Consider the following 23057-nt stretch of genomic DNA (forward strand, 5'->3'; position numbering starts at 1 on the left):
ACTAACCCAAAAATACAAAAATATTGTCATCTAACCATGTTACTTGCAGTTGAAGCAATCTACAGTCAAACAGCCAAATCAATCATTAAACAGTGGATGGTGGCCATTCTTGAAGAATTTGGGCACCATGATCATTCATCAAGAGTTCACATGAATTGTGACATCATTTGGAATCAAGATCTCAAGGAATTAGGGTTTGGAATTCATCAGAGCATGGTTCAGTCAAGCAAAACCCTAGAAAAGTCAACTGAAGTCAACCTTGGTCAACTGTCCATTTAATCAGTGATTTGATGATGGGAATTGGTCTGAGAGGTCTCATTCATGTCCCTATAAGCCTCACATATCATGTCAAACATCATCATGGAAGAATTTGAAGTCAAACAAGAAATTTCCCAAAAATAGAAACTTGACCTGTAATTGGAATTTGCCAAAAATGGAAACTTCTTGATCCCAAACTTACATCATGATACAAGCTTCAAATGAATTTTTTCCCAACATGAAAGTTGAAGATCTTGTTCTCCCATTTCCAAAAAGTCCAAGAACACTCAATTCCCATGTATGGTTGGCAAGTTATGATCAAATCATTCTCCAAAATTTTTGAACTTCAAAAGGCCATATCTCTCAAACCATTTGGCCAAATTGGATGGGGTTTTTTGCTACAAGTCACATTTGATCCCCTCTTTCCAAATATGTCATCACCATTCACCAAAACTTCACAAATCAAAATGGCATTTTTGAACTAGCATGAATTAATTTCAAGAGAGGTGAAAAAGTGAATTTCCAAATTAACCAATTCCAACACCTCCTACCAATTGAAAATGTTCTGAAATTGCATTTTGGACATGTTAGAGGCACAATTTCGCAGCTGTAAGCCTTGCCTTTGTCACTTAAGTGAAATTGATCAAAATTGCCAAAACACTTCATTTTCAAGCTAACCTTAATTACCACTCACTAACCAAAACACTTAGCAATAAACACAGTATATATTTCATTTCTTCTGCAGAGAAAAACCCTAGCAGCCACATTCTAAACAGAAAAAATTTCATTTCTCTCAATTGCTCATTTCTTCCATTTTTGAACTTTCTGCAAAAATCTTCAAAGAGCATAAGCTTTGGTCGATGGTTTCATGATCTACCATCATCTTGGTACCATTTTCAAACCCCATTTCTCAACTGTAAGCAAAAGAGAAGAACTGTTTCACCAAGAACACATCCATGGCAGATTTGGTTTGAGGTCATTTCAAGGGTTGCTGAGCCAAAACTCTTCATCCATTCACTTCCTGAAGCCTCCCTGTGCATCTGTTTTGAGCTAACACATCCAAACAACACCTGTTTCATCATTTTCTTCAAGATCAAGTAAGAATTCGATTCTCACTATTTGCAAAACCATGATGTGCTTCTTATAGATCTCCTTGCCATGAGCATTTTAAGCTTTAAATCATCAAAAATGGTTGAGTAATTAGGAAGTTATGCTGAAATGAATTTTGTTGTGCATTGTTGTTTCTGCTCGATTCGTGCTGGATAGCTTGATTCATAGAAAATGGTTGTTGGATTTGTGCTATTTATGCTTGGCTGGTTCGATTAATGTGCTTGTTGTTCATTTCTGGGTAAATTCATTTTCCACGATTTGGTGAGGATGATGAACAAGATGATGAACACTGTAGCAAAACCCTAAAACCAAACCCAGAAAATCGTTTTGCTCGCTGGAAATTTTCGTTGCATGTAATCCCTGTTTCATTGCCATGTGACCTATCACTGTTTGCCACGCTTATGCTCAGTACGCTGCATTTCATTAAACGTCCAGCAAATTTACAAAATTGCCACCGGTTCCATTTAAATCCATTAATTCATTTATTTTCTTCAATTTTTATTTCATTTTGATGCTCAATCTTTGAAAAATCATAGCTCATCCATTTTTAATCCAAATTTCATGAGACTTTTTGCATTTTGCTCATCTCAATCTCTAGTTATTTGTCATGATTTTTCCAGAATTTTTGGATGAATGGTTTTTAAATGGTGCTAGGTTTTGTGACATGTGCTCATATTTTGTACACTTTGCCAAAACATTTATAAAATGATGATGCTTTATCCAATGGCTTCCAAATTTTTTGTTCTTAAACTAGACACATTCATGGTGATTTTGGTATAAAGTTTATGAATTTATCATCTCTGGTTTTTGAGTTATGATTTTTTGAATTAGGGTGTGACAATTTGTGTCACACCATTGATGTCCAACTTCATGATTTTTATTACCATGCTTCTTGAACTCAAATTGATTTGAATTTTTGCATGAATGAACTCTTGGATGTCTAGTTTACATGTGAATTGTATTGGAATTATTTGTGGCATTTCCTAATTGTTTGAGATTTTCTCCCCTGTTTGGTCATATGTTGACTTTTTGTGACACATGTTCCCATTTCATTTGTGAAATTCTCATACTTTATTGGATGAACATGAAATTTGACATGTTATTAGTAGACATCTTAAGCTTTGTCATGGTTTTGATCCCGTTCATTTCTCATATGTTATCACTGATTTATGATTTATTTAAGTAGGTGCATGTTTGGTTGACTTCTTTGAGCATGCTTGAACTTGCCTTGCCTTTCTGATTTTCATTGACCAACTTCCCTTGATCCAAATGAGCTGGAATTTGATATGCATATCATGTTATGGATTATGTTTGATCATGATTTATTTGATGATTTTTGGAATTGTTTATGATTGGTTTTGAGTTAAGTCTTGCTGTTGACTTCTATGAGCTTCTATATGCCATGCCTTGACCTAATTTGTTTATGAAATCATGATGATGAATGATATGAACATGAAACCAATTGAGCTTGCTTCTTGATTGTTTGAACTTGATTTTGGTTGGATTTCACTTGCTGTTTTGACTTTCTCATCCCTTTTTGACCCTAGGCTTGTCCTAGTGGTCTTGTTGCTCATGTTTGAGTTCATGTTTTTCAGGTTAAGCAAGAAATGCTTCAAAGAGGCTAATACAAATTGTTTGAGCTTGATTGTTTATCATGACTAACTTGCTTGTTTTGTAGGTCGCTTGGCTCACATGCCTTGAGCCTTGTGCATTGCACATTTAACTGATTTGTGTTGACTGTTGATCATTACCTCATTTTGCTTTAACTTTGAGTTGTGTACTGATTCTGTTTGACTATTTTCAGGTACCTTTAGTTGCTTAGTTCTTTAAGAACTTGCTTTGCTTTTCTTTATAGCAATTTGCATTGAGGTATAATCCCTTTTCTTCATGTAGTCTGGAAGACCTGGCCTGTTACTTGGCCAGGCAACTGTCTGAAGTCCTCCTTAAGAGGCAATGCCTGTGTGTGTTTACATTTGTCCCAAGCAGGAAAAGTCCTTCAAATAAGGCAATTGGTAGATCAAAGAGATAAGCAACCTATCTCCTACTATTCTGTGAGTCTTCTCCTTGCTCCCATTACATGGTTGTAGCATTGATATCCAAACCCAAGATCTATTGAGTCAATAATCTGTGGAGAGAGTTCCTACTTTCTGAACTCCCACACCTTCTGATATTTAATGCTCTCCCTGACCAGGGATAAGAGCAATGAGGCACACCCCTCATATCTTTTCATCTGCTTCACCTTAGCCCCTCAATGGCAAGGTTAAGAGCACCATTAACCCTATTCCAGTTGGCTTCAATGCCTAACCCTTTGTGTGAGCCTGATTGCTTGGTTATAGTGTGTGCTGAATGCCTCCATTGATTGTTTGCTTCATATGCACATGTTTGCTTGTATGCTCTATGCATTTATCATCATTGATTGCTCATTAGTGCATGATCATCTCATTTGTCTTTGTGACATCATATCTTTGTTGTTTACCCATTGAGGACAATTGTAAGACCATTCATTGGCCATTGTTCCTATGATATGGAAGTGAGTATAAGACCATTTCATTGGCCACTCATCTTATCTTTGCTTGATGCATTTGTTTGATTGTATGTGAGGATGCAATTGTAAGCCCCTGTAAGTTGGCATTTGCTTTCCTGTGATCATATGTTGCATTGTTTGATTGTATGTGAGGATGCAATTGTAAGTCCGTGTAATTTGGCATTTGTATTCCTATGATCATATGTTGGAGATTAGAGTAAGCCCAGATAAATTGGCATCTGACATCCAAGTGTTTGCTCCCTTTGTTGGAGATTGGTATAAGTCCAGACAGATTGGCATCCGGTATCCACTTTCTTTCATCTTCTTTGTTAAGGAGATTAGTGTAAGTCCATTGAGTGGCCTCTGATATCCATTTCTGTTTTAGGAGATTGGTGTAAATCCATCTATTGGTATCCGGTATCCGCTTTTGTTTGTGAGATTGGAGTAAGACCATTGAGTGGCATCCGGTATCATTTGTTTGCTTACTTTGTTATTGCTTATTGCCCATTCCAAAGGACACACTTGAATCATCTTCTATATGATCTCAAGAGGTGAACTTTCTAAGAAGTTTTACAATCCATCTTCATCCATTCATCCCCATTTATGTCCTAAACCTTTTCACACATTACTTTCAAACTTGAGATAAATATTGTGCAAACATCTTCATGCTTTTCAAATTAAAAACCTGGACCCCAAGTCCTTGACTTTTTTCAAACTCCATTTCATAATACTTCTTTTGAATCAATCTTAATCATACTTTGACTCCACTTTCATAATCATAATCAATTAACTTCACCCATTCAATGTTTTTGTGGCTTTGTCCATTCTTGTTAAGTTTTCATACATTAGCCTTAGGTTTGATTTATCCTAGTTGGTTGATGTTAATCTCACCTATTTGTCCTTAGTTGATTGAATTGTAAGTCTTCCTTGCTTATTATAGGGTTAACCCCTCACTAGCAAGTTGAAGCTGTTCTCACATGGTGGACTTGTTGTTTGTATAAGGTTGAGTTTTCTCCCGTGGATAACGTAAGACCTTAGGGCTTGTGCTTAAAATTGAATCCATTAACTTTTGGAAATCTTTTAGCCGAACTACGGCATTTTGATCCTTACCTTTGATGGAAGGTACGTAGGCAGCGGGTTCATCCGTTCAAACCCAATAAAAATTGTATATTCTTTTCTCATCATCCCAATCATGTTTGCACAATATTTATGTCAAAACAAATAACAATTTTATACAACAAGTGTGAAAAGGGCTCCCTAGGAGTACCTAGGATGTAGTGGGTGCCTAACACCTTCCCATTGCGTAATTTACCCCTTACCCAGACTCTCTGATCTTTTTATTAGTTTTCTACGCGTAAAACTTCTTAGGCTTTTGTTCGCTTTTTAGCCAGTCCTTTGGATAAATAAAAGTGCGGTGGCGACTCGAAAATCTTTGTATACCTTGCTTATGATTTAATCGATAGATCATATAGCGACGAATACACCGCTACAGAAAAGTGGCGACTCCACTGGGGAAGAATCGATCCTTGGTGGTATTGCCTACTTTTCACCCTTGTTGTGCTATATTGTTATTTGTTATATGACATATTTTTGTACCATTTGGGATAACTGTATTGATTGTAATGTTTGAATTGCTTGATATACAATTGCTGTTTGCTTTGGTGATCTGTGAGATGAGTTCTGTACCCGAACTCGAGTGCACTCTAGGATAGGAGAATGGCATAGTCTTGTTGACTGGTGTGGAGTATTCCTTAGCCAGTTGACTTGCGAGTCCATTCACTTGGTGTAGGTCATGTTGGACTAATAATGTCACACAAGTTATTTGTGGTTAGGCATTATTCTTTCAATCATGTTCCGCAGAAGCCAAGGACCTTAGTTTACCAAACCCATCTTGGCCTATTTTTAGGAACGTAGTGCGGAGGTCGTTCAGATGTAAGTTCTGATGCGATTGTTACGCGATACTACACTCATAAGAGTTTCTCTTGAGAATATTATTGGAATACGAGTATTCGTTCCTCCGATAATATTCGAAAGATGGAACGATGATTATGGGAACCTCTGATAGAACATGTCTGGCAGGTTTAAACCCTAGTACACTCCCATTGGGTGGTTCTTAACCGAAACTCCATGCTCGTGACTCTCAACAAACCCGTGATTCATGGTTGAGTCGTTCAGACACCGTTAATATCAATGGAACTTGGGCGTTGATCAGGTATAAAACCTAAATCCCCCAAAAAGGATGGTTGATATTAAGGATGTCCGAGCCGGTTCATGTACCGTTAATATCAATGGAACTTGGGTGTCGATAAGGTGAAAACCTAAATCCACCAAAATGGATGATTGATATTAGGGATACAATGAGCTTTCCCATGACCTTTGTTTGGTGTGCCTTGCTTGATCCTTGAGTGTGATTGTTGCATTCATGCATTCATGCATTCATCCGCATCCATATCATCAGAAAAAAGAAAATTTTCAAGGAACTCAAAGGAGTTTATTTGCAAAAATTCTCAAACATGAAAAAACCGGGAAAATTTTTTCACCTGATATATCTGATGAGATATTCTCATATATGATCAAAATGCTTAAATATTTCAAAGTTTGCAAATAAAACCCTCGAGTTCCTTTGAAATAAAAAAAAACAAGCATATGCATAAACACTTCATGCATCATTTGCATAAGCGGGTGTTTTATTCCGGTCTCCCGTCCTGTGGTCTGACCCAGCGATCTTCATTTATTTTGAAAACGCGCTTCGCCGGTATTATACCAGAGCCAACTCTGCCAGATTGATGGATCATCCTGAGCAAGAGAATTGTGAACTCGAGGAGGATTTTGCCAGACTTAGCACTGTTGATGGATTTATTCCTGTTGATGGATTTATTCCTTTTGATGGATTATGTACTGTCGATGGATTTATTCCTGGTTAACCAATCCCGGGCTGGCATTGGCTACTGTTCTGGGGCATGTAAGGAGCAAGGTTTGTTCGCAAGTGGAGGATTCATCCATGATGATCAACCTGAAGAAGAGGCTGCTGCTATCTTGGAAGAGGATGCAGAGGACCTGAACAATTTCATCATTCCTGGTGGTGTCTGCCACAATTGGGTCGCTATGGATGTTCCTACGATCATTCATAAGTCAGCGTGATTTGTTCACCTTGTTCAAAACCCTTCTCCCATGCCAAAAGGAGAAGTGATGACATTATTGGCAAAGCATATATACAATGATGTTTCATTCAATTAATGCATTGTCAAACATTTGTTTTTCCATTTGTTTTCACTTTTTGCCTTTTGCATGAAATCAGTGATCACAAAAAACCCATAAAAACAAGAATAAAAGCATTCTTTTCATCTGCATAAATGATTTGCTTGTTTAAATTCAAAAGCTTTCCATTATACTAAATCATTATGCAGGGATTTCTAAACCCATTGAACATAATGATCCAACGCCATCTCCTGATCTTGAATTCCTTGTATCTGAGGCAGAGGAAGATGATGTTGAAGGGATTCCTGATGAGATTACCCGAGCACTTGAGCAATGAAAAGCAGATCATTCAGCTGCGTCTCAAGAACCCAGCAACAGTCAAACTGGGGCATTACAAATGTAATGTAAAAAAAAAAAAAAAAAAAGGAAAAAAAAAGAAAGAAAAGAGAAGAGGGTAAAAAGATGAAAAAAATAAAAAATCAGCAAAATTTTTTCAAATCTTTTCAAAAGAAAAAAATTATACCCTCAAGTCCCTAGTTGACTGGTGCTGAATGGATTCAGAGTCGTTATGACCAACTGAATTTGATTGAAGAGAAGCGTTTAACTGCCATGTGTCATGGTCAGCTATATCAGCAGAGAATGAAGAAAGCATTCGATAAGAAGGTCAAGCCTCGTGTGTTCCGAGAAGGTGACCTTGTGCTCAAGAAAGTTTTGTCTTTCGCGCCCGATTCCAGGGGCAAGTGGACTCCAAACTACGAGGGTCCATATGTTGTTAAGAGAGCCTTTTCAGGCGGAGCTTTGATGCTTACAACAATGGATGGGGAGGATTTCACTCGTCCTGTGAATTCAGATGCAGTCAAGAGATACTTTGCCTAAAAAAAAAAGTATATGCAAATGAAAAAACAGAATAGCTCGCTAAGTTGAAAACCCGAAAGGGCGGCTTAGGCAAGAATGAACGTCTCGGTGGAGAACCCGCAAGGGTAATCCAGGCAAAAATTAGAGACTTGAAAAAAAAGAATATATTTGCATCCCGCTAGATTGAGTACCTCACCCTGGGGCAATCTAGGCAAAAATTAGGGATTTGGCAAGTAACTGCATCCTGACAAGACTTTCTGTTTGCCAGTCGTCATTTCGTCAGAAGATTCTCGATTCGTCGTCAACCAAAGCTTCGGATACATCGAGATTCAAATTGGTAGAGAAAGGATCATTATGTTCAATGTAGCCCTCTTCCAATATATATCACTGATTTCAAATTTGTACAGATCTATGGAGTCTTGCCATTTGCAGGCTACCATTCTATCAAATCAATTTGAACTTTTTATCCAATTATTTGCACTCCTATTTATTTCAATTCAACAAATGTTTTGCATGTTTTAATTGATAAAATATCATTGTTTTTAAACAAAACAAATCTTTTCAAAATCATTTTTCAAACAAAGTGAACATTCACAAGATTGAAAGGATACTCAAGAATATCTCAGTGCTCTCCCGAGGGTGGCATGATCTCCAACAGGTAAGCCATTTGTTCATGTTCCTGGTTTGGTGGTATCTTCTTTCTTCAGACCTTTGTTGAGGTTGTTCCTCAAGCAGAGTTGATGGTTGGGGTTGTTCCCCAGTATAGTCGTAAGCAGAGCATTGTTGAAGACTTCGTTTTCTCCAGCAGCAATCTTCCCCAGCATGGGTGCTTTTCTTGTAGAAGTTTCGGCGGTTAATGGTTTGTCATCTTGGTGCCCCGTCACTTTCTCCAGTGGGTCGCCTGCCCCAGACTTTATTTGTCTCCTCAGCACAGTCACGAGTAGAGCTGTTATTGATATCCCCATCGGAGTCGCGAGCAGAGTTGTTGTCACTCTTCCCGGTGCAGTTGCCAGCGGAGTTGTCTGTTTCCTCAGCACGATCGCTTTCTTTTGAAGACTTGGTAAGTCAGTGGTTTGATACCCGGTACTTTACCTTTTCCCCGGCGAGGTCGTCTGCGGAATTGTTGCTATCTCTCCATCAGAGTTTTTCTCTTCAGCAGAGCAGGATTTATTTTCCTACTCAGTTGTTTGATTCGGGTTGACATCCCAGTATTTTCATCCATTCTTTTCCTCAGCTTAGTCTGCAGAGCGTTTGTTGAGGCAGTTTTGCCTGTTGAATACTCCTTCAAATCCCCAATATGGTCGGACGATGGCTCTAGCATCCAGTGAACGGATTGATTTCCTGACTGTTTGTGATCCCCAGTAGAGTGGCTTATATTGCAGAATCTACTTGTTGTGATCAGTTTGCTATGTGTATTCTCCCCAAGAGAGTAGCCAACAGTTTTCCCCAGTAGAGTTGCTTATGCAGTTAGATTCTATTTGGATGATATCATTCTCCCTCAGTGGGTTGTTCCCCAGCGGAGTTATGTGGATTTGCTTCCACAGCAGTTCTTGCTTGTGCAATGCACCTTTTGTTTCTCAGTTGACGCTGGGACTCCCTGCAGATATCTTGGGTTTTCTCTTGTTCCCCGACAGATTTGTCTTGGTGGCTGCTTTTGCCCGTTGTGACTTTCTGTACCCTGATTGGGTTGTTTCCTGATATCTATGACCTTCTGCTTCTTCAGCAGTACTTGCAGATCTTTGCTTCTCAGCATTTAGATCTCCGCAGATTGGCTCTCCAGTTGGTTTTTCCTCTGGAAGTATGATACCGGGCGTTTGATTCCTGGACCTGTTTGTGTTAGAATTGTCTGTTTTGTCAGCATTCATCAAACATAAATCACGCATATTCATGCATATTCATAAACATTCAGATATTCATGTTGCATTTCTTGCCATATATCCTTTGTTTGTTGTGTCTCCTGCAACGGGTGATACAGATCTTCTTTATAGATCTTCCCAAAGCAGACGTCGGGTGTTTAAAATCTCTCCATATAGAGTCAGCCCCCATAAGCAGAAAATGTTTGTCTTTCCTTCTGCAGTTCCCCACTGAGATATATCCTCGTGGATGACAGTTTCTTCCGTTTCCTTCCAACACATATATTGGGATGGATTTTCCTATTTGAGTTATATCCTCATTAGGACGTGTCTTGATTCAGTCTGTCTTTTCGGATTATTCCCGAATTGGCTATTTGTCAAAAGTCTTGTGCTTCCCAGTGGGTTGTTCCCCAGCGGAATTTTTCGGGCCTCTACCCTCATACCGGTAGTTATAAGTCCTATTTTCCTGGCTTCCTTGGCGGAATTTGTGGTTATACACCTTTTATTCCCCATCCAGAGTTGTTGGTTTTCTACCTAACAGTCGGTAGTTGTAAATCCTATTTTCCTGCCCTCTAGCAGTTTGTGGTTTGTTATAAGCCCTATTTTGGTTTCCCGTGCGGATTTGTGATTTGTTCTATCCCCACGCGGAGTTGTTGGTCTTCTACCCCGTATTCGGTATATGTAAACCCTAATTTTGTGGTTATCCCCACCAGACTTTTGGCCTTCTGCCTACAAACCAGCAGTCGTAAGTCCTATCTTTGCGGTTTGTTCTACCTACAAACCGGTAGTTTTAAACCCCGTTTTCTCCACTAGCAGAGTTAACTTTGTTGTTCATCCCAACCAATGGCAATTCCCTCTTTGTGGTTATCTCCATCTAGTTCTTGATGTTGAGTTTCCTTTGCTCGGATAAGTTGCACAGATAAGCACTTATATCCCCAGCAAATCTTTTGTGGATAATTGCCGTATGCTAGCAATTTTATCCCCATTGGGTCCTTTCACCTTTCGTCAGTGATTGCGTTCCCCGGATATTTGATTGTCATCATTATATCCCCAGCCTGTTGTTGTGGATAATTGCTGTTTATGCAATTCATCCCTGGATCATTGATTTTCACCAGTGAATCCTCAGCAGATCGCCTTTCATTTACCCTCTTGTTGGTAATGTCTGTTGCTCCTCTTGATTGGTCATCATTATATACCTAGTTTGGTATCCCGATGCCTTTCTTTTCGGTTGATTTATCCTTTATTAACCCAGTAACCGGTTGTGGATAATCTTCCATGCGAGTATATTATTCACGGTCTGCCGGTAATGAATAATATATCTCATGCACTCTTCAGTCGAAGCCTTTCGTGTTTCCCTGGTCGAGTAAGATTCGTTGTTTCCCTTTGCGGAGTCGAATATTTCTTTGTTGTCGGATAATTGCCGGATGCTTGTAATTTATCCCTTTGAGTTGTCTTTCGTTTACCCGGATGCTTGGTATCGATTGTCTCTCTTTTTGGTTAGTCACCTATTATATACTTCGGTATCTCTGGTGTCTTTTCCTTTCGAGTATATTATTCACGGTCTGCCGGTAATGAATAATATGTCTCATGCGCTCTTTAGTTGGAATCCTTTGCTGATTTTCCCCAGCTGAGCAAGATTCGTATTCTTTGTAGAATCGAACATCCATCCTTTAACCAGTTTGTGTTCGGATGATGAGTGTTTTGGCATATATACCAATTCACGTTTTCGGTAGATCACCTATTATATACCCAGTAACCGGTTGTGGATAATCTTCCATGCGAGTATATTATTCACGGTCTGCCGGTAATGAATAATATATCTCATGCACTCTTCAGTCGAAGCCTTTTGTGTTTTCTTTGTTGAGTAAGATTCGTTATTTCCCTTTGTGGAATCGAATATTTCTTTGTTGACGGATAATTGCCGGATGCTTGCAATTTATCCCTTTGAGTTGTCTTTCGTTTACCCGGATGCTTGGTATCGATTGTCTCTCTTTTTCTGGTTAGTCACCTATTATATACTTCGGTATCTCTGGTGCCTTTTCCTTTCGAGTATATTATTCACGGTCTGCCGGTAATGAATAATACATCTCATGCGCTCTTTAGTTGGAATCCTTTGTTGATTTTCCCCAGCTGAGCAAGATTCGTATTCTTTGTAGAATCGAATATCCATCCTTTAACCAGTTTGTGTTCTGGATGATGAGTGTTTTGGCATATATACCAACTCACGTTTTTAGTAGATCACCTATTATATACTTCGGTATCTCTGGTGTTTCTTACCATGCGAGTTTATTTATCTACGTTCTAACGGTAATAGATAATATATCTCATGCGAGTATTCTTATCCACGGTCTGCCGGTAATGGATATTATATCTCATGCACTCTTTGGGTTTGTGTCCCCAGTTGAGTAAGATTCGTTTTCCCGTTGTGGATTCGAATGTCCATCCTGTAAGTCGATTTGCTTTTTCAAGCCCTCCTTTCGGATGATGAGTGTTTTGGCATATATACCAATTCACGTCTTTGGTTAGTCACCTATTATATACTTCGGTATCTCTGGTGTCTTTTCCTTTCGAGTATATTATTCACGGTCTGCCGGTAATGAATAATATGTCTCATGCACTCTTGGATTAATCTTTTGATTGTTTTCTCCGCAGAATAAGATTCATATTCCTTGTGGAATTGAATATCCATCCTATAAACAAGTCTGCTGTTCTAGCTTTCTTCAGGATGATGAGTGTTTTGGAACACAAACCAATGCACGATTTCGGATCTTATCCTATAAACAACCTACAACCCGGTTCAGGATAATCTTCCTTTGTGAGTATTCTATCCACGTTCTGACGGCAATGGATATTATATCTCGTTCACTCTTGGGTCAATCTCTTGATTGTTTTCTCCGCAGAGTAAGTTTCGTATTCCTTGTGGAATCGAACGTCCGTCCTATAAACAAGTCTGCTGTTCTAGCTTTCTTCAGGATGATGAGTGTTTTGGAACACAAACCAATTCACGATTTCGGATCTTATCCTATAAACAACCTACAACCCGGTTCAGGATAATTTTCCGTGCGAGTACATTATCTACGTTTTGACGGCTATAGATAATATATCTCATGCACTCTTTTGTCGAACACTTTGTTTGTTTCCCCAACTGAGTAAGATTTGCATTCTTTATAGAATCAAATATCCATCCTATAAACAAGTTTGCTTTCGCTCTCTTCAGGATGATGAGTGTTTTGGAACACACACCAATTCACGTCTTTGGTCGGTCACCTGTTACATACCTACAACCCGTTATCCTTGGTGTTCCTTCCTTTCTGCTCCCTATTATGACCTCGGTCCCTTGTGGAGTCAGATTTTCCTGAGTTTATGTACCTTTTCCAGGTCTTTCTCAGATGTTTGGTTGATTGATATCTCTCACCCTTATACTGGTCTTAGATATTCTTTCTTCCTGAGTTTGTTACCCTTACACCGGTAACACTTCATTCTTTTGGTGCTTCCTCAGTGGAATTTCCTTTTGCTTCTCCCCAGGAGTCAGCTTGTGTCTTTCCAATGGATTTATTTTCCTTTGGAGTTCTTTTCCCCAGTGTGAGTCCTTCACTCCCCAGTGAGGTCTCCAGTCTGATTTCATTCCCTAACCAGAGTCGTGTCTTGTTCACGCATTTCTTTTTCTCTTACTATCCCCAACAAGAGTCTTGTTAGAGTCTCTGTTCCTGGTGAGTGTATTACTCCGATGGATCGTCTTTTCTTCTGTGTGAACCATATTCCCCACAGAATTTGTGTCTTTTGCATGCATACATTTGCATCATGAGGTCTCTTAGGGACCAAAATTTATCTCATTACTGTTATTTAAGCCCATTCTACCGCGTCGAGATGAAGATTTCTAAACTTCACTTCTCCGGCTAGAATGACCTTAAATAGGGGCATCTGTACGACCCCAATTTTGGCCCTAAGATCCCTCATGGCCCATATCATATCATATCATGGCCTCAAGGATCATTGCATGCCCTAACTTCCCTCCTAGTGGGTAGGTTGCCTTGTGAGTTGGTTCTTGATCACCAAGCATGTCTTGCATTTGTATATCTTTGCTTTTCATATGTTTACTAACCCAAAAATACAAAAATATTGTCATCTAACCATGTTACTTGCAGTTGAAGCAATCTACAGTCAAACAGCCAAATCAGTCATTAAACAGTGGATGGTGGCCATTCTTGAAGAATTTGGGCACCATGATCATTCATCAAGAGTTCACATGAATTGTGACATCATTTGGAATCAAGATCTCAAGGAATTAGGGTTTGGAATTCATCAGAGCATGGTTCAGTCAAGCAAAACCCTAGAAAAGTCAACTGAAGTCAACCTTGGTCAACTGTCCATTTAATCAGTGATTTGATGATGGGAATTGGTCTGAGAGGTCTCATTCATGTCCCTATAAGCCTCACATATCATGTCAAACATCATCATGGAAGAATTTGAAGTCAAACAAGAAATTTCCCAAAAATAGAAACTTGACCTGTAATTGGAATTTGCCAAAAATGGAAACTTCTTGATCCCAAACTTACATCATGATACAAGCTTCAAATGAATTTTTGCCCAACATGAAAGTTGAAGATCTTGTTCTCCCATTTCCAAAAAGTCCAAGAACACTCATTTCCCATGTATGGTTGGCAAGTTATGATCAAATCATTCTCCAAAATTTTTGAACTTCAAAAGGCCATATCTCTCAAACCATTTGGCCAAATTGGATGGGGTTTTTTGCTACAAGTCACATTTGATCCCCTCTTTCCAAATATGTCATCACCATTCACCAAAACTTCACAAATCAAAATGGCATTTTTGAACTAACATGAATTAATTTCAAGAGAGGTGAAAAAGTGAATTTCCAAATTAACCAATTCCAACACCTCCTACCAATTGAAAATGTTCTGAAATTGCATTTTGGACATGTTAGAGGCCCAATTTCGCAGCTGTAAGCCTTGCCTTTGTCACTTAAGTGAAATTGATCAAAATTGCCAAAACACTTCATTTTCAAGCTAACCTTAATTACCACTCACTAACCAAAACACTTAGCAATAAACACAGTATATATTTCATTTCTTCTGCAGAGAAAAACCCTAGCAGCCACATTCTAAACAGAAAAAATTTCATTTCTCTCAATTGCTCATTTCTTCCATTTTTGAACTTTCTGCAAAAATCTTCAAAGAGCATAAGCTTTGGTCGATGGTTTCATGATCTACCATCATCTTGGTACCATTTTCAAACCCCATTTCTCAACTGTAAGAAAAATAGAAGAACTGTTTCACCAAGAACACATCCATGGCAGATTTGGTTTGAGGTCATTTCAAGGGTTGCTGAGCCAAAACTCTTCATCCATTCACTTCCTGAAGCCTCCCTGTGCATCTGTTTTGAGCCAACACATCCAAACAACACCTGTTTCATCATTTTCTTCAAGATCAAGTAAGAATTCGATTCTCACTATTTGCAAAACCATGATGTGCTTCTTATAGATCTCCTTGCCATGAGCATTTTAAGCTTTAAATCATCAAAAATGGTTGAGTAATTAGGAAGTTATGCTGAAATGAATTTTGTTGTGCATTGTTGTTTCTGCTCGATTCGTGCTGGATAGCTTGATTCATAGAAAATGGTTGTTGGATTTGTGCTATTTATGCTTGGCTGGTTCGATTAATGTGCTTGTTGTTCATTTCTGGGTAAATTCATTTTCCACGATTTGGTGAGGATGATGAACAAGATGATGAACACTGTAGCAAAACCCTAAAACCAAACCCAGAAAATCGTTTTGCTCGCTGGAAATTTTCGTTGCATGTAATCCCTGTTTCATTGCCATGTGACCTATCACTGTTTGCCACGCTTATGCTCAGTACGCTGCGTTTCATTAAACGTCCAGCAAATTTACAAAATTGCCACCGGTTCCATTTAAATCCATTAATTCATTTATTTTCTTCAATTTTTATTTCATTTTGATGCTCAATCTTTGAAAAATCATAGCTCATCCATTTTTAATCCAAATTTCATGAGACTTTTTGCATTTTGCTCATCTCAATCTCTAGTTATTTGTCATGATTTTTCCAGAATTTTTGGATGAATGGTTTTTAAATGGTGCTAGGTTTTGTGACATGTGCTCATATTTTGTACACTTTGCCAAAACATTTATGAAATGATGATGCTTTATCCAATGGCTTCCAAATTTTTTGTTCTTAAACTAGACACATTCATGGTGATTTTGGTATAAAGTTTATGAATTTATCATCTCTGGTTTTTGAGTTATGATTTTTTGAATTAGGGTGTGACAATTTGTGTCACACCATTGATGTCCAACTTCATGATTTTTATTACCATTCTTCTTGAACTCAAATTGATTTGAATTTTTGCATGAATGAACTCTTGGATGTCTAGTTTACATGTGAATTTTATTGGAATTATTTGTGGCATTTCCTAATTGTTTGAGATTTTCTCCCCTGTTTGGTCATATGTTGACTTTTTGTGACACATGTTCCCATTTCATTTGTGAAATTCTCATACTTTATTGGATGAACATGAAATTTGACATGTTATTAGTAGACATCTTAAGCTTTGTCATGGTTTTGATCCCATTCATTTCTCATATGTTATCACTGATTTATGATTTATTTAAGTAGGTGCATGTTTGGTTGACTTCTTTGAGCATGCTTGAACTTGCCTTGCCTTTCTGATTTTCATTGACCAACTTCCCTTGATCCAAATGAGCTGGAATTTGATATGCATATCATGTTATGGATTATGTTTGATCATGATTTATTTGATGATTTTTGGAATTGTTTATGATTGGTTTTGAGTTAAGTCTTGCTGTTGACTTCTATGAGCTTCTATATGCCATGCCTTGACCTAATTTGTTTATGAAATCATGATGATGAATGATATGAACATGAAACCAATTGAGCTTGCTTCTTGATTGTTTGAACTTGATTTTGGTTGGATTTCACTTGCTGTTTTGACTTTCTCATCCCTTTTTGACCCTAGGCTTGTCCTAGTGGTCTTGTTGCTCATGTTTGAGTTCATGTTTTTCAGGTTAAGCAAGAAATGCTTCAAAGAGGCTAATACAAATTGTTTGAGCTTGATTGTTTATCATGAATAACTTGCTTGTTTTGTAGGTCGCTTGGCTCACATGCCTTGAGCCTTGTGCATTGCACATTTAACTGATTTGTGTTGACTGTTGATCATTACCTCATTTTGCTTTAACTTTGAGTTGTGTACTGATTCTGTTTGACTATTTTCAGGTACCTTTAGTTGCTTAGTTCTTTAAGAACTTGCTTTGCTTTGCTTTATAGCAATTTGCATTGAGGTATAATCCCTTTTCTTCATGTAGTCTGGAAGACCTGGCCTGTTACATGGCCAGGCAACTGTCTGAAGTCCTCCTTAAGAGGCAATGCCTGTGTGTGTTTACATTTGTCCCAAGCAGGAAAAGTCCTTCAAATAAGGCAATTGGTAGATCAAAGAGATAAGCAACCTATCTCCTACTATTCTGTGAGTCTTCTCCTTGCTCCCATTACATGGTTGTAGCATTGAGATCCAAACCCAAGATCTATTGAGTCAATAATCTGTGGAGAGAGTTCCTACTTTCTGAACTCCCACACCTTCTGATATTTAATGCTCTCCCTGACCAGGGATAAGAGCAATGAGGCACACCCCTCATATCTTTTCATCTGCTTCACCTTAGCCCCTCAATGCCAAGGTTAAGAGCACCATTAACCCTATTCCAGTTGGCTTCAATGCCTAACCCTTTGTGTGAGCCTGATTGCTTGGTTATAGTGTGTGCTGAATGCCTCCATTGATTGTTTGCTTCATATGCACATGTTTGCTTGTATGCTCTATGCATTTATCATCATTGATTGCTCATTAGTGCATGATCATCCCATTTGTCTTTGTGACATCATATCTTTGTTGTTTACCCATTGAGGACAATTGTAAGACCATTCATTGGCCATTGTTCCTATGATATGGAAGTGAGTATAAGACCATTTCATTGGCCACTCATCTTATCTTTGCTTGATGCATTTGTTTGATTGTATGTGAGGATGCAATTGTAAGCCCCTGTAAGTTGGCATTTGCTTTCCTGTGATCATATGTTGCATTGTTTGATTGTATGTGAGGATGCAATTGTAAGTCCGTGTAATTTGGCATTTGTATTCCTATGATCATATGTTGGAGATTAGAGTAAGCCCAGATAAATTGGCATCTGACATCCAAGTGTTTGCTCCCTTTGTTGGAGATTGGTATAAGTCCAGACAGATTGGCATCCGGTATCCGCTTTCTTTCATCTTCTTTGTTAAGGAGATTAGTGTAAGTCTATTGAGTGGCCTCTGATATCCATTTCTGTTTTAGGAGATTGGTGTAAATCCATCTATTGGTATCCGGTATCCGCTTTTGTTTGTGAGATTGGAGTAAGACCATTGAGTGGCATCCGGTATCATTTGTTTGCTTACTTTGTTATTGCTTATTGCCCATTCCAAAGGACACACTTGAATCATCTTCTATATGATCTCAAGAGGTGAACTTTCTAAGAAGTTTTACAATCCATCTTCATCCATTCATCCCCATTTATGTCCTAAACCTTTTCACACATTACTTTCAAACTTGAGATAAATATTGTGCAAACATCTTCATGCTTTTCAAATTAAAAACCTGGACCCCAAGTCCTTGACTTTTTTCAAACTCCATTTCATAATACTTCTTTTGAATCAATCTTAATCATACTTTGACTCCACTTTCATAATCATAATCAATTAACTTCACCCATTCAATGTTTTTGTGGCTTTGTCCATTCTTGTTAAGTTTTCATACATTAGCCTTAGGTTTGATTTATCCTAGTTGGTTGATGTTAATCTCACCTATTTGTCCTTAGTTGATTGAATTGTAAGTCTTCCTTGCTTATTATAGGGTTAACCCCTCACTAGCAAGTTGAAGCTGTTCTCACATGGTGGACTTGTTGTTTGTATAAGGTTGAGTTTTCTCCCGTGGATAACGTAAGACCTTAGGGCTTGTGCTTAAAATTGAATCCATTAACTTTTGGAAATCTTTTAGCCGAACTACGGCGTTTTGATCCTTACCTTTGATGGAAGGTACGTAGGCAGCGGGTTCATCCGTTCAAACCCAATAAAAATTGTATATTCTTTTCTCATCATCCCAATCATGTTTGCACAATATTTATGTCAAAACAAATAACAATTTTATACAACAAGTGTGAAAAGGGCTCCCTAGGAGTACCTAGGACGTAGTGGGTGCCTAACACCTTCCCATTGCGTAATTTACCCCTTACCCAGACTCTCTGATCTTTTTATTAGTTTTCTACGCGTAAAACTTCTTAGGCTTTTGTTCGCTTTTTAGCCAGTCCTTTGGATAAATAAAAGTGCGGTGGCGACTCGAAAATCTTTGTATACCTTGCTTATGATTTAATCGATAGATCATATAGCGACGAATACACCGCTACACTTACCTATTGCGAGTTGATCACCTGAAAGTTTTTTTTGTAGCATGAGTATAGTTTGCATTATATAAAATCATTGACTCAATTTCAAATGACGGTGGTACTATGATACAATGTAGCAGTGATCATTTTGACACTAACGCCAAGAGCAAGAGCTCTTCTGATTGTTTCTGCGCTATCATGTCTCGGAGGGTCAAAAAGAGGGAGAAGAGCAACAAACTCCCATGGTCCTCCTGCACTTTCCTTACTTCCCTCCGGTACTTCCTATATGAAAAAAAAAACTTCGGTGCTAAGGAAAGAATACATGATAATTGACTTATCCGATTATGAAGAATTCATAAGAGGGAAATAAACCTGTCTTGCAATCCCAAGAGAACGAAGTCCACGTTCTGCAAACTTGTCAATCATCGCATGAACCTTCCGTTCGATTTCTGCCTTGTTTTGTGCAAGATTGAGAATCTACACAGTATATGAGAAAAGTTTATCAATGATCGGTAGGTTGCGTGGTTCTTGAAAAGCGAGAATGAATTATGTATTACCTGCTCTGGTGCACCTTTGCTAACCCTGTGCATATTACCAGCACCATCAATGTATGTAAGGGCAGTTCTTTTATCAGTTGGATTAAACGGAAGGAAATGAACTTCTTTTATTCCAGCTCGTGCCTTGCGAAACCAAAGGACTATTAGTAGACTAACCAAATTTCAACTACACAACATGATGGAAAACAAACTTTGAAGAGTCTGTACCTCCTTTGGGTCTGCCAACATTGAAACGATTGCGCAATCAATTGCATCTTGGTTCTCCATCCTTGATGCTCTTGCAGCCATAAGTACAACCAAATCCTTGCCAACACCTTTGGCAAAAACCTGCCAGATATTCATGATTGTTAGGGGAAACAAAGTTAATATACATCCTGGTCAAAGATTGTTTCAGTCAGAATTCAAACTCGGGTTTTTCCGAATACTAATATTTATCTGTTTGTATACTTTTGACAAAAAAAGAAACTTATGTCTCAAGTAATTGCGATGTTCTATTTTATCTTTAGAAAGAATAGGATTAAAACCTCAATCATTTCCTTGTCCACTGTAAGCTTGTTAAGAGTTAATGTGCCTGTTTTGTCACTGCATAACACATCCATTCCGGCCATTTCTTCAATAGCAGTCATTCTCTTTGTTATAGCACCCTGCAATAATGATGCATATGATCAAAACTTGACAACATCTTTAAAAAGCTACTGAAATGTTGGAATAATCAATGTACTAATTGCAAACCTGCTGAGATAACTTATGTGAGCCAATACCCATTGTAACTGAAAGAACAGTTGGCATTGCAATAGGGATTCCTCCAATTAGTAGCACTAGAAGGTTATCAATACCGTTTCTGTAACCATATCCGTGGACGCCGTATATCACAATGATTTCAATAATCATTCCAATAGCAATTGAACAGATGCAGAAATTTCCAATAGATGTCAAAACCTGTAATAATATTTGTCACGCAGTGAGCATTACTATCACAACATTCGGTGATGTCAAATAGTGGCTATAACAATGTAAGTATAGTGGAATTTGAACAAATCGCTTTTGTCTGCGATACATTATTTAGTATATTATGTACCTGTTGGAAATGTCCAACGTGTGTTGTGTTTTCGACGAGATGAGCTGCCTTTCCGAAAAATGTGTGAACTCCAGTTGCTATGACTACGGCTTCAATTTCTCCTTGCTTGCAAGTTGAACCAAAATATACTCCTTCTCCGGGATGTTTAGTCACAGGGAGTGACTCTCCGGTAAGAGCAGACTAAAAGTACAAACAACAAAAACATAACTTCAATTACAAGAAATCTAGAATCTGATATCAACATCAATAAACTCGTGGAAGATATTATTCGTTGTGACGCTTGAATCACGCATCAGTAATTTCAAAGTACTTTATAGATTTTACCTGATCAATCTTCAAAGGGTCACCTTCAAGGAGATGTGCGTCGGCAGGAATGATGTCCCCTAGCTTGATGCTAACTATGTCTCCAGGGACCAATACCGAAGCATCTTCTTCGCTCCATTTTCCGTCACGAAGTACCTATTAATCAAATATAATTAGAAATCAAAGAAACTATGAGCAAGACAAGATAACAAAGAGATTATAAGAGAAGAAGAAGAAGAACCTTTGCTTTTGGAGCCAATCTTGCCATAAGGGCAGCAGCTGCATTACCAGCATTATTTTCTTCTATGAAACTTATGGTTGAGTTTATAATTAGCAAAATAATTATGCCAACAAAATCTTGATAATCTCCTCGCTTTCCCTGCATAATCAAAGCGTTGTTATATTAAACCGGTTGATATTAAAAACCATTGTTTTAAAACCAGGACCGAAGATCTAGCGGTGAGACTTCTAGATAATGGTTCAATAAGTTGAAACACACTGATTGAACCAGCAGACGGACTAATCGGTTCTTAGTTCAACCAGTTAAACTGGACGGTCTGGTTTTAAAAACACTAGTTGAAAGTTCAAACATGACTTTTCACCTTAACAAACTTCTACCACCAAAATCTTTCTTGTATGTATTCCATAATCCTTTTGTAAAATGAATAACATTTGTAACTTTCAAATCAAGTTAACCAAAGGTTATAAGAGTACAGTTTCATAGTTATTCTAATTTTGTATGATTTGAAATAATGAAAACCATTGAGAAATAACAAAACAAACAAAAAAAGGAAGAGACTTACCCCTCCATGTGCCATAGCAATGGCCATGAGAGCAGCAGCTTCCATAACCCATGACAAAGGATTCCACATAAACCCTAAAAACTTCAGTATTTTACTTTCCTGTACAAGAAGTTAAAGTTACATAACAATTTGGTAAGAAACTATATAAGCACTTAAGTCAGGATTCTAACCTTTTTTTCTTCAAGTTTATTGTATCCAAACATGTCAAGCCTCTCTTGTACTTCCTCAGAGGTTAAACCTTCTTTTGTGCATTTTAGATTATCAAATACCTCCTCAATAGGAATGTTCTCCTATACATACAACAAATTCCAAATTTATCAAATGTCTAATACTTCTGATGGAAGGTGTGTATAGTGTCTGACACGTCTCAGTGTTTCACATCGACGCAATACAGACACAGACACATGTATCAGTGTCATGTTTTGACATACCAAATCAACAGCTTCCTTTATAACAGCATCAAGAGACATAGTCCCTTCCACCATTTTCTTTATTTTCTGCTCCCCTTCAATTTTGAGCTCTAAATCAAAATGAGTTAAAATTACAAAATTATGGAACCTAATGGGCATAATTTGTTTCAAAATTATGGGCATACCTTAATTACAAAATTACAAAATTATGCAATCGATAACGAATAACCTTTGTGTAATTTGTTTCACGTATTGCGGGTTTCGGAAACGGTGAAAGACGAACAAAACGCAGTAGAAATGACGAACTGAATCAGAAATGAAGAACATACCGCAGTAGAAATGACGTTCTGAAACCGATTCTTCAAACACTTTCTGGTATTGAAACCGAATGATTACAATGTATTCTCGTTCGCTGTTAGGGTTCGCTGGAGGGGTTTAATCGCAGGAGGGAAAACAAAAAGAACTGAGAACGAAAATAGAAGTTTGAAATTTAATTTTAATTAGACCTTAGACAGCGCTTTTGTGGAAAGCGCTTTCTAAGATATGCCTTAGACAGCGCTTTCCAAAAGCGCTTTCTAAACCCCCACCTTAGACAGCGCTTTTGGTTTTAATTTTTTTTTTAATTGAAAGACTTTAAACAGCGCTTTCTCA

General features: G+C 38.0%; 1 protein-coding gene across 1 annotated transcript in view; it reads right to left on the bottom strand.

The window, feature by feature from the left end:
• Positions 1-22481, bottom strand: part of LOC127093824 (plasma membrane ATPase 1) — a 29923-nt gene extending 7442 nt beyond the window's left edge. Inside the window, exons 1-13 of the mRNA XM_051032729.1 lie at positions 22428-22481; positions 22167-22286; positions 21997-22095; positions 21435-21572; positions 21215-21349; positions 20891-21070; positions 20545-20751; positions 20337-20456; positions 20020-20139; positions 19813-19935; positions 19628-19732; positions 19396-19537; positions 19279-19303 (exon numbers count right to left, since the gene is read on the bottom strand). Of these exons, the coding sequence (XP_050888686.1) occupies positions 19279-19303; positions 19396-19537; positions 19628-19732; positions 19813-19935; positions 20020-20139; positions 20337-20456; positions 20545-20751; positions 20891-21070; positions 21215-21349; positions 21435-21572; positions 21997-22095; positions 22167-22286; positions 22428-22481 (1568 nt within the window). The remainder of the gene's footprint in view (positions 1-19278; positions 19304-19395; positions 19538-19627; positions 19733-19812; positions 19936-20019; positions 20140-20336; positions 20457-20544; positions 20752-20890; positions 21071-21214; positions 21350-21434; positions 21573-21996; positions 22096-22166; positions 22287-22427) is intronic.
• Positions 22482-23057: the final 576 nt, after the last annotated feature.

Source organism: Lathyrus oleraceus, chromosome 1, assembly GCF_024323335.1.
Source record: "Lathyrus oleraceus cultivar Zhongwan6 chromosome 1, CAAS_Psat_ZW6_1.0, whole genome shotgun sequence".
NCBI lineage: Eukaryota > Viridiplantae > Streptophyta > Magnoliopsida > Fabales > Fabaceae > Lathyrus > Lathyrus oleraceus.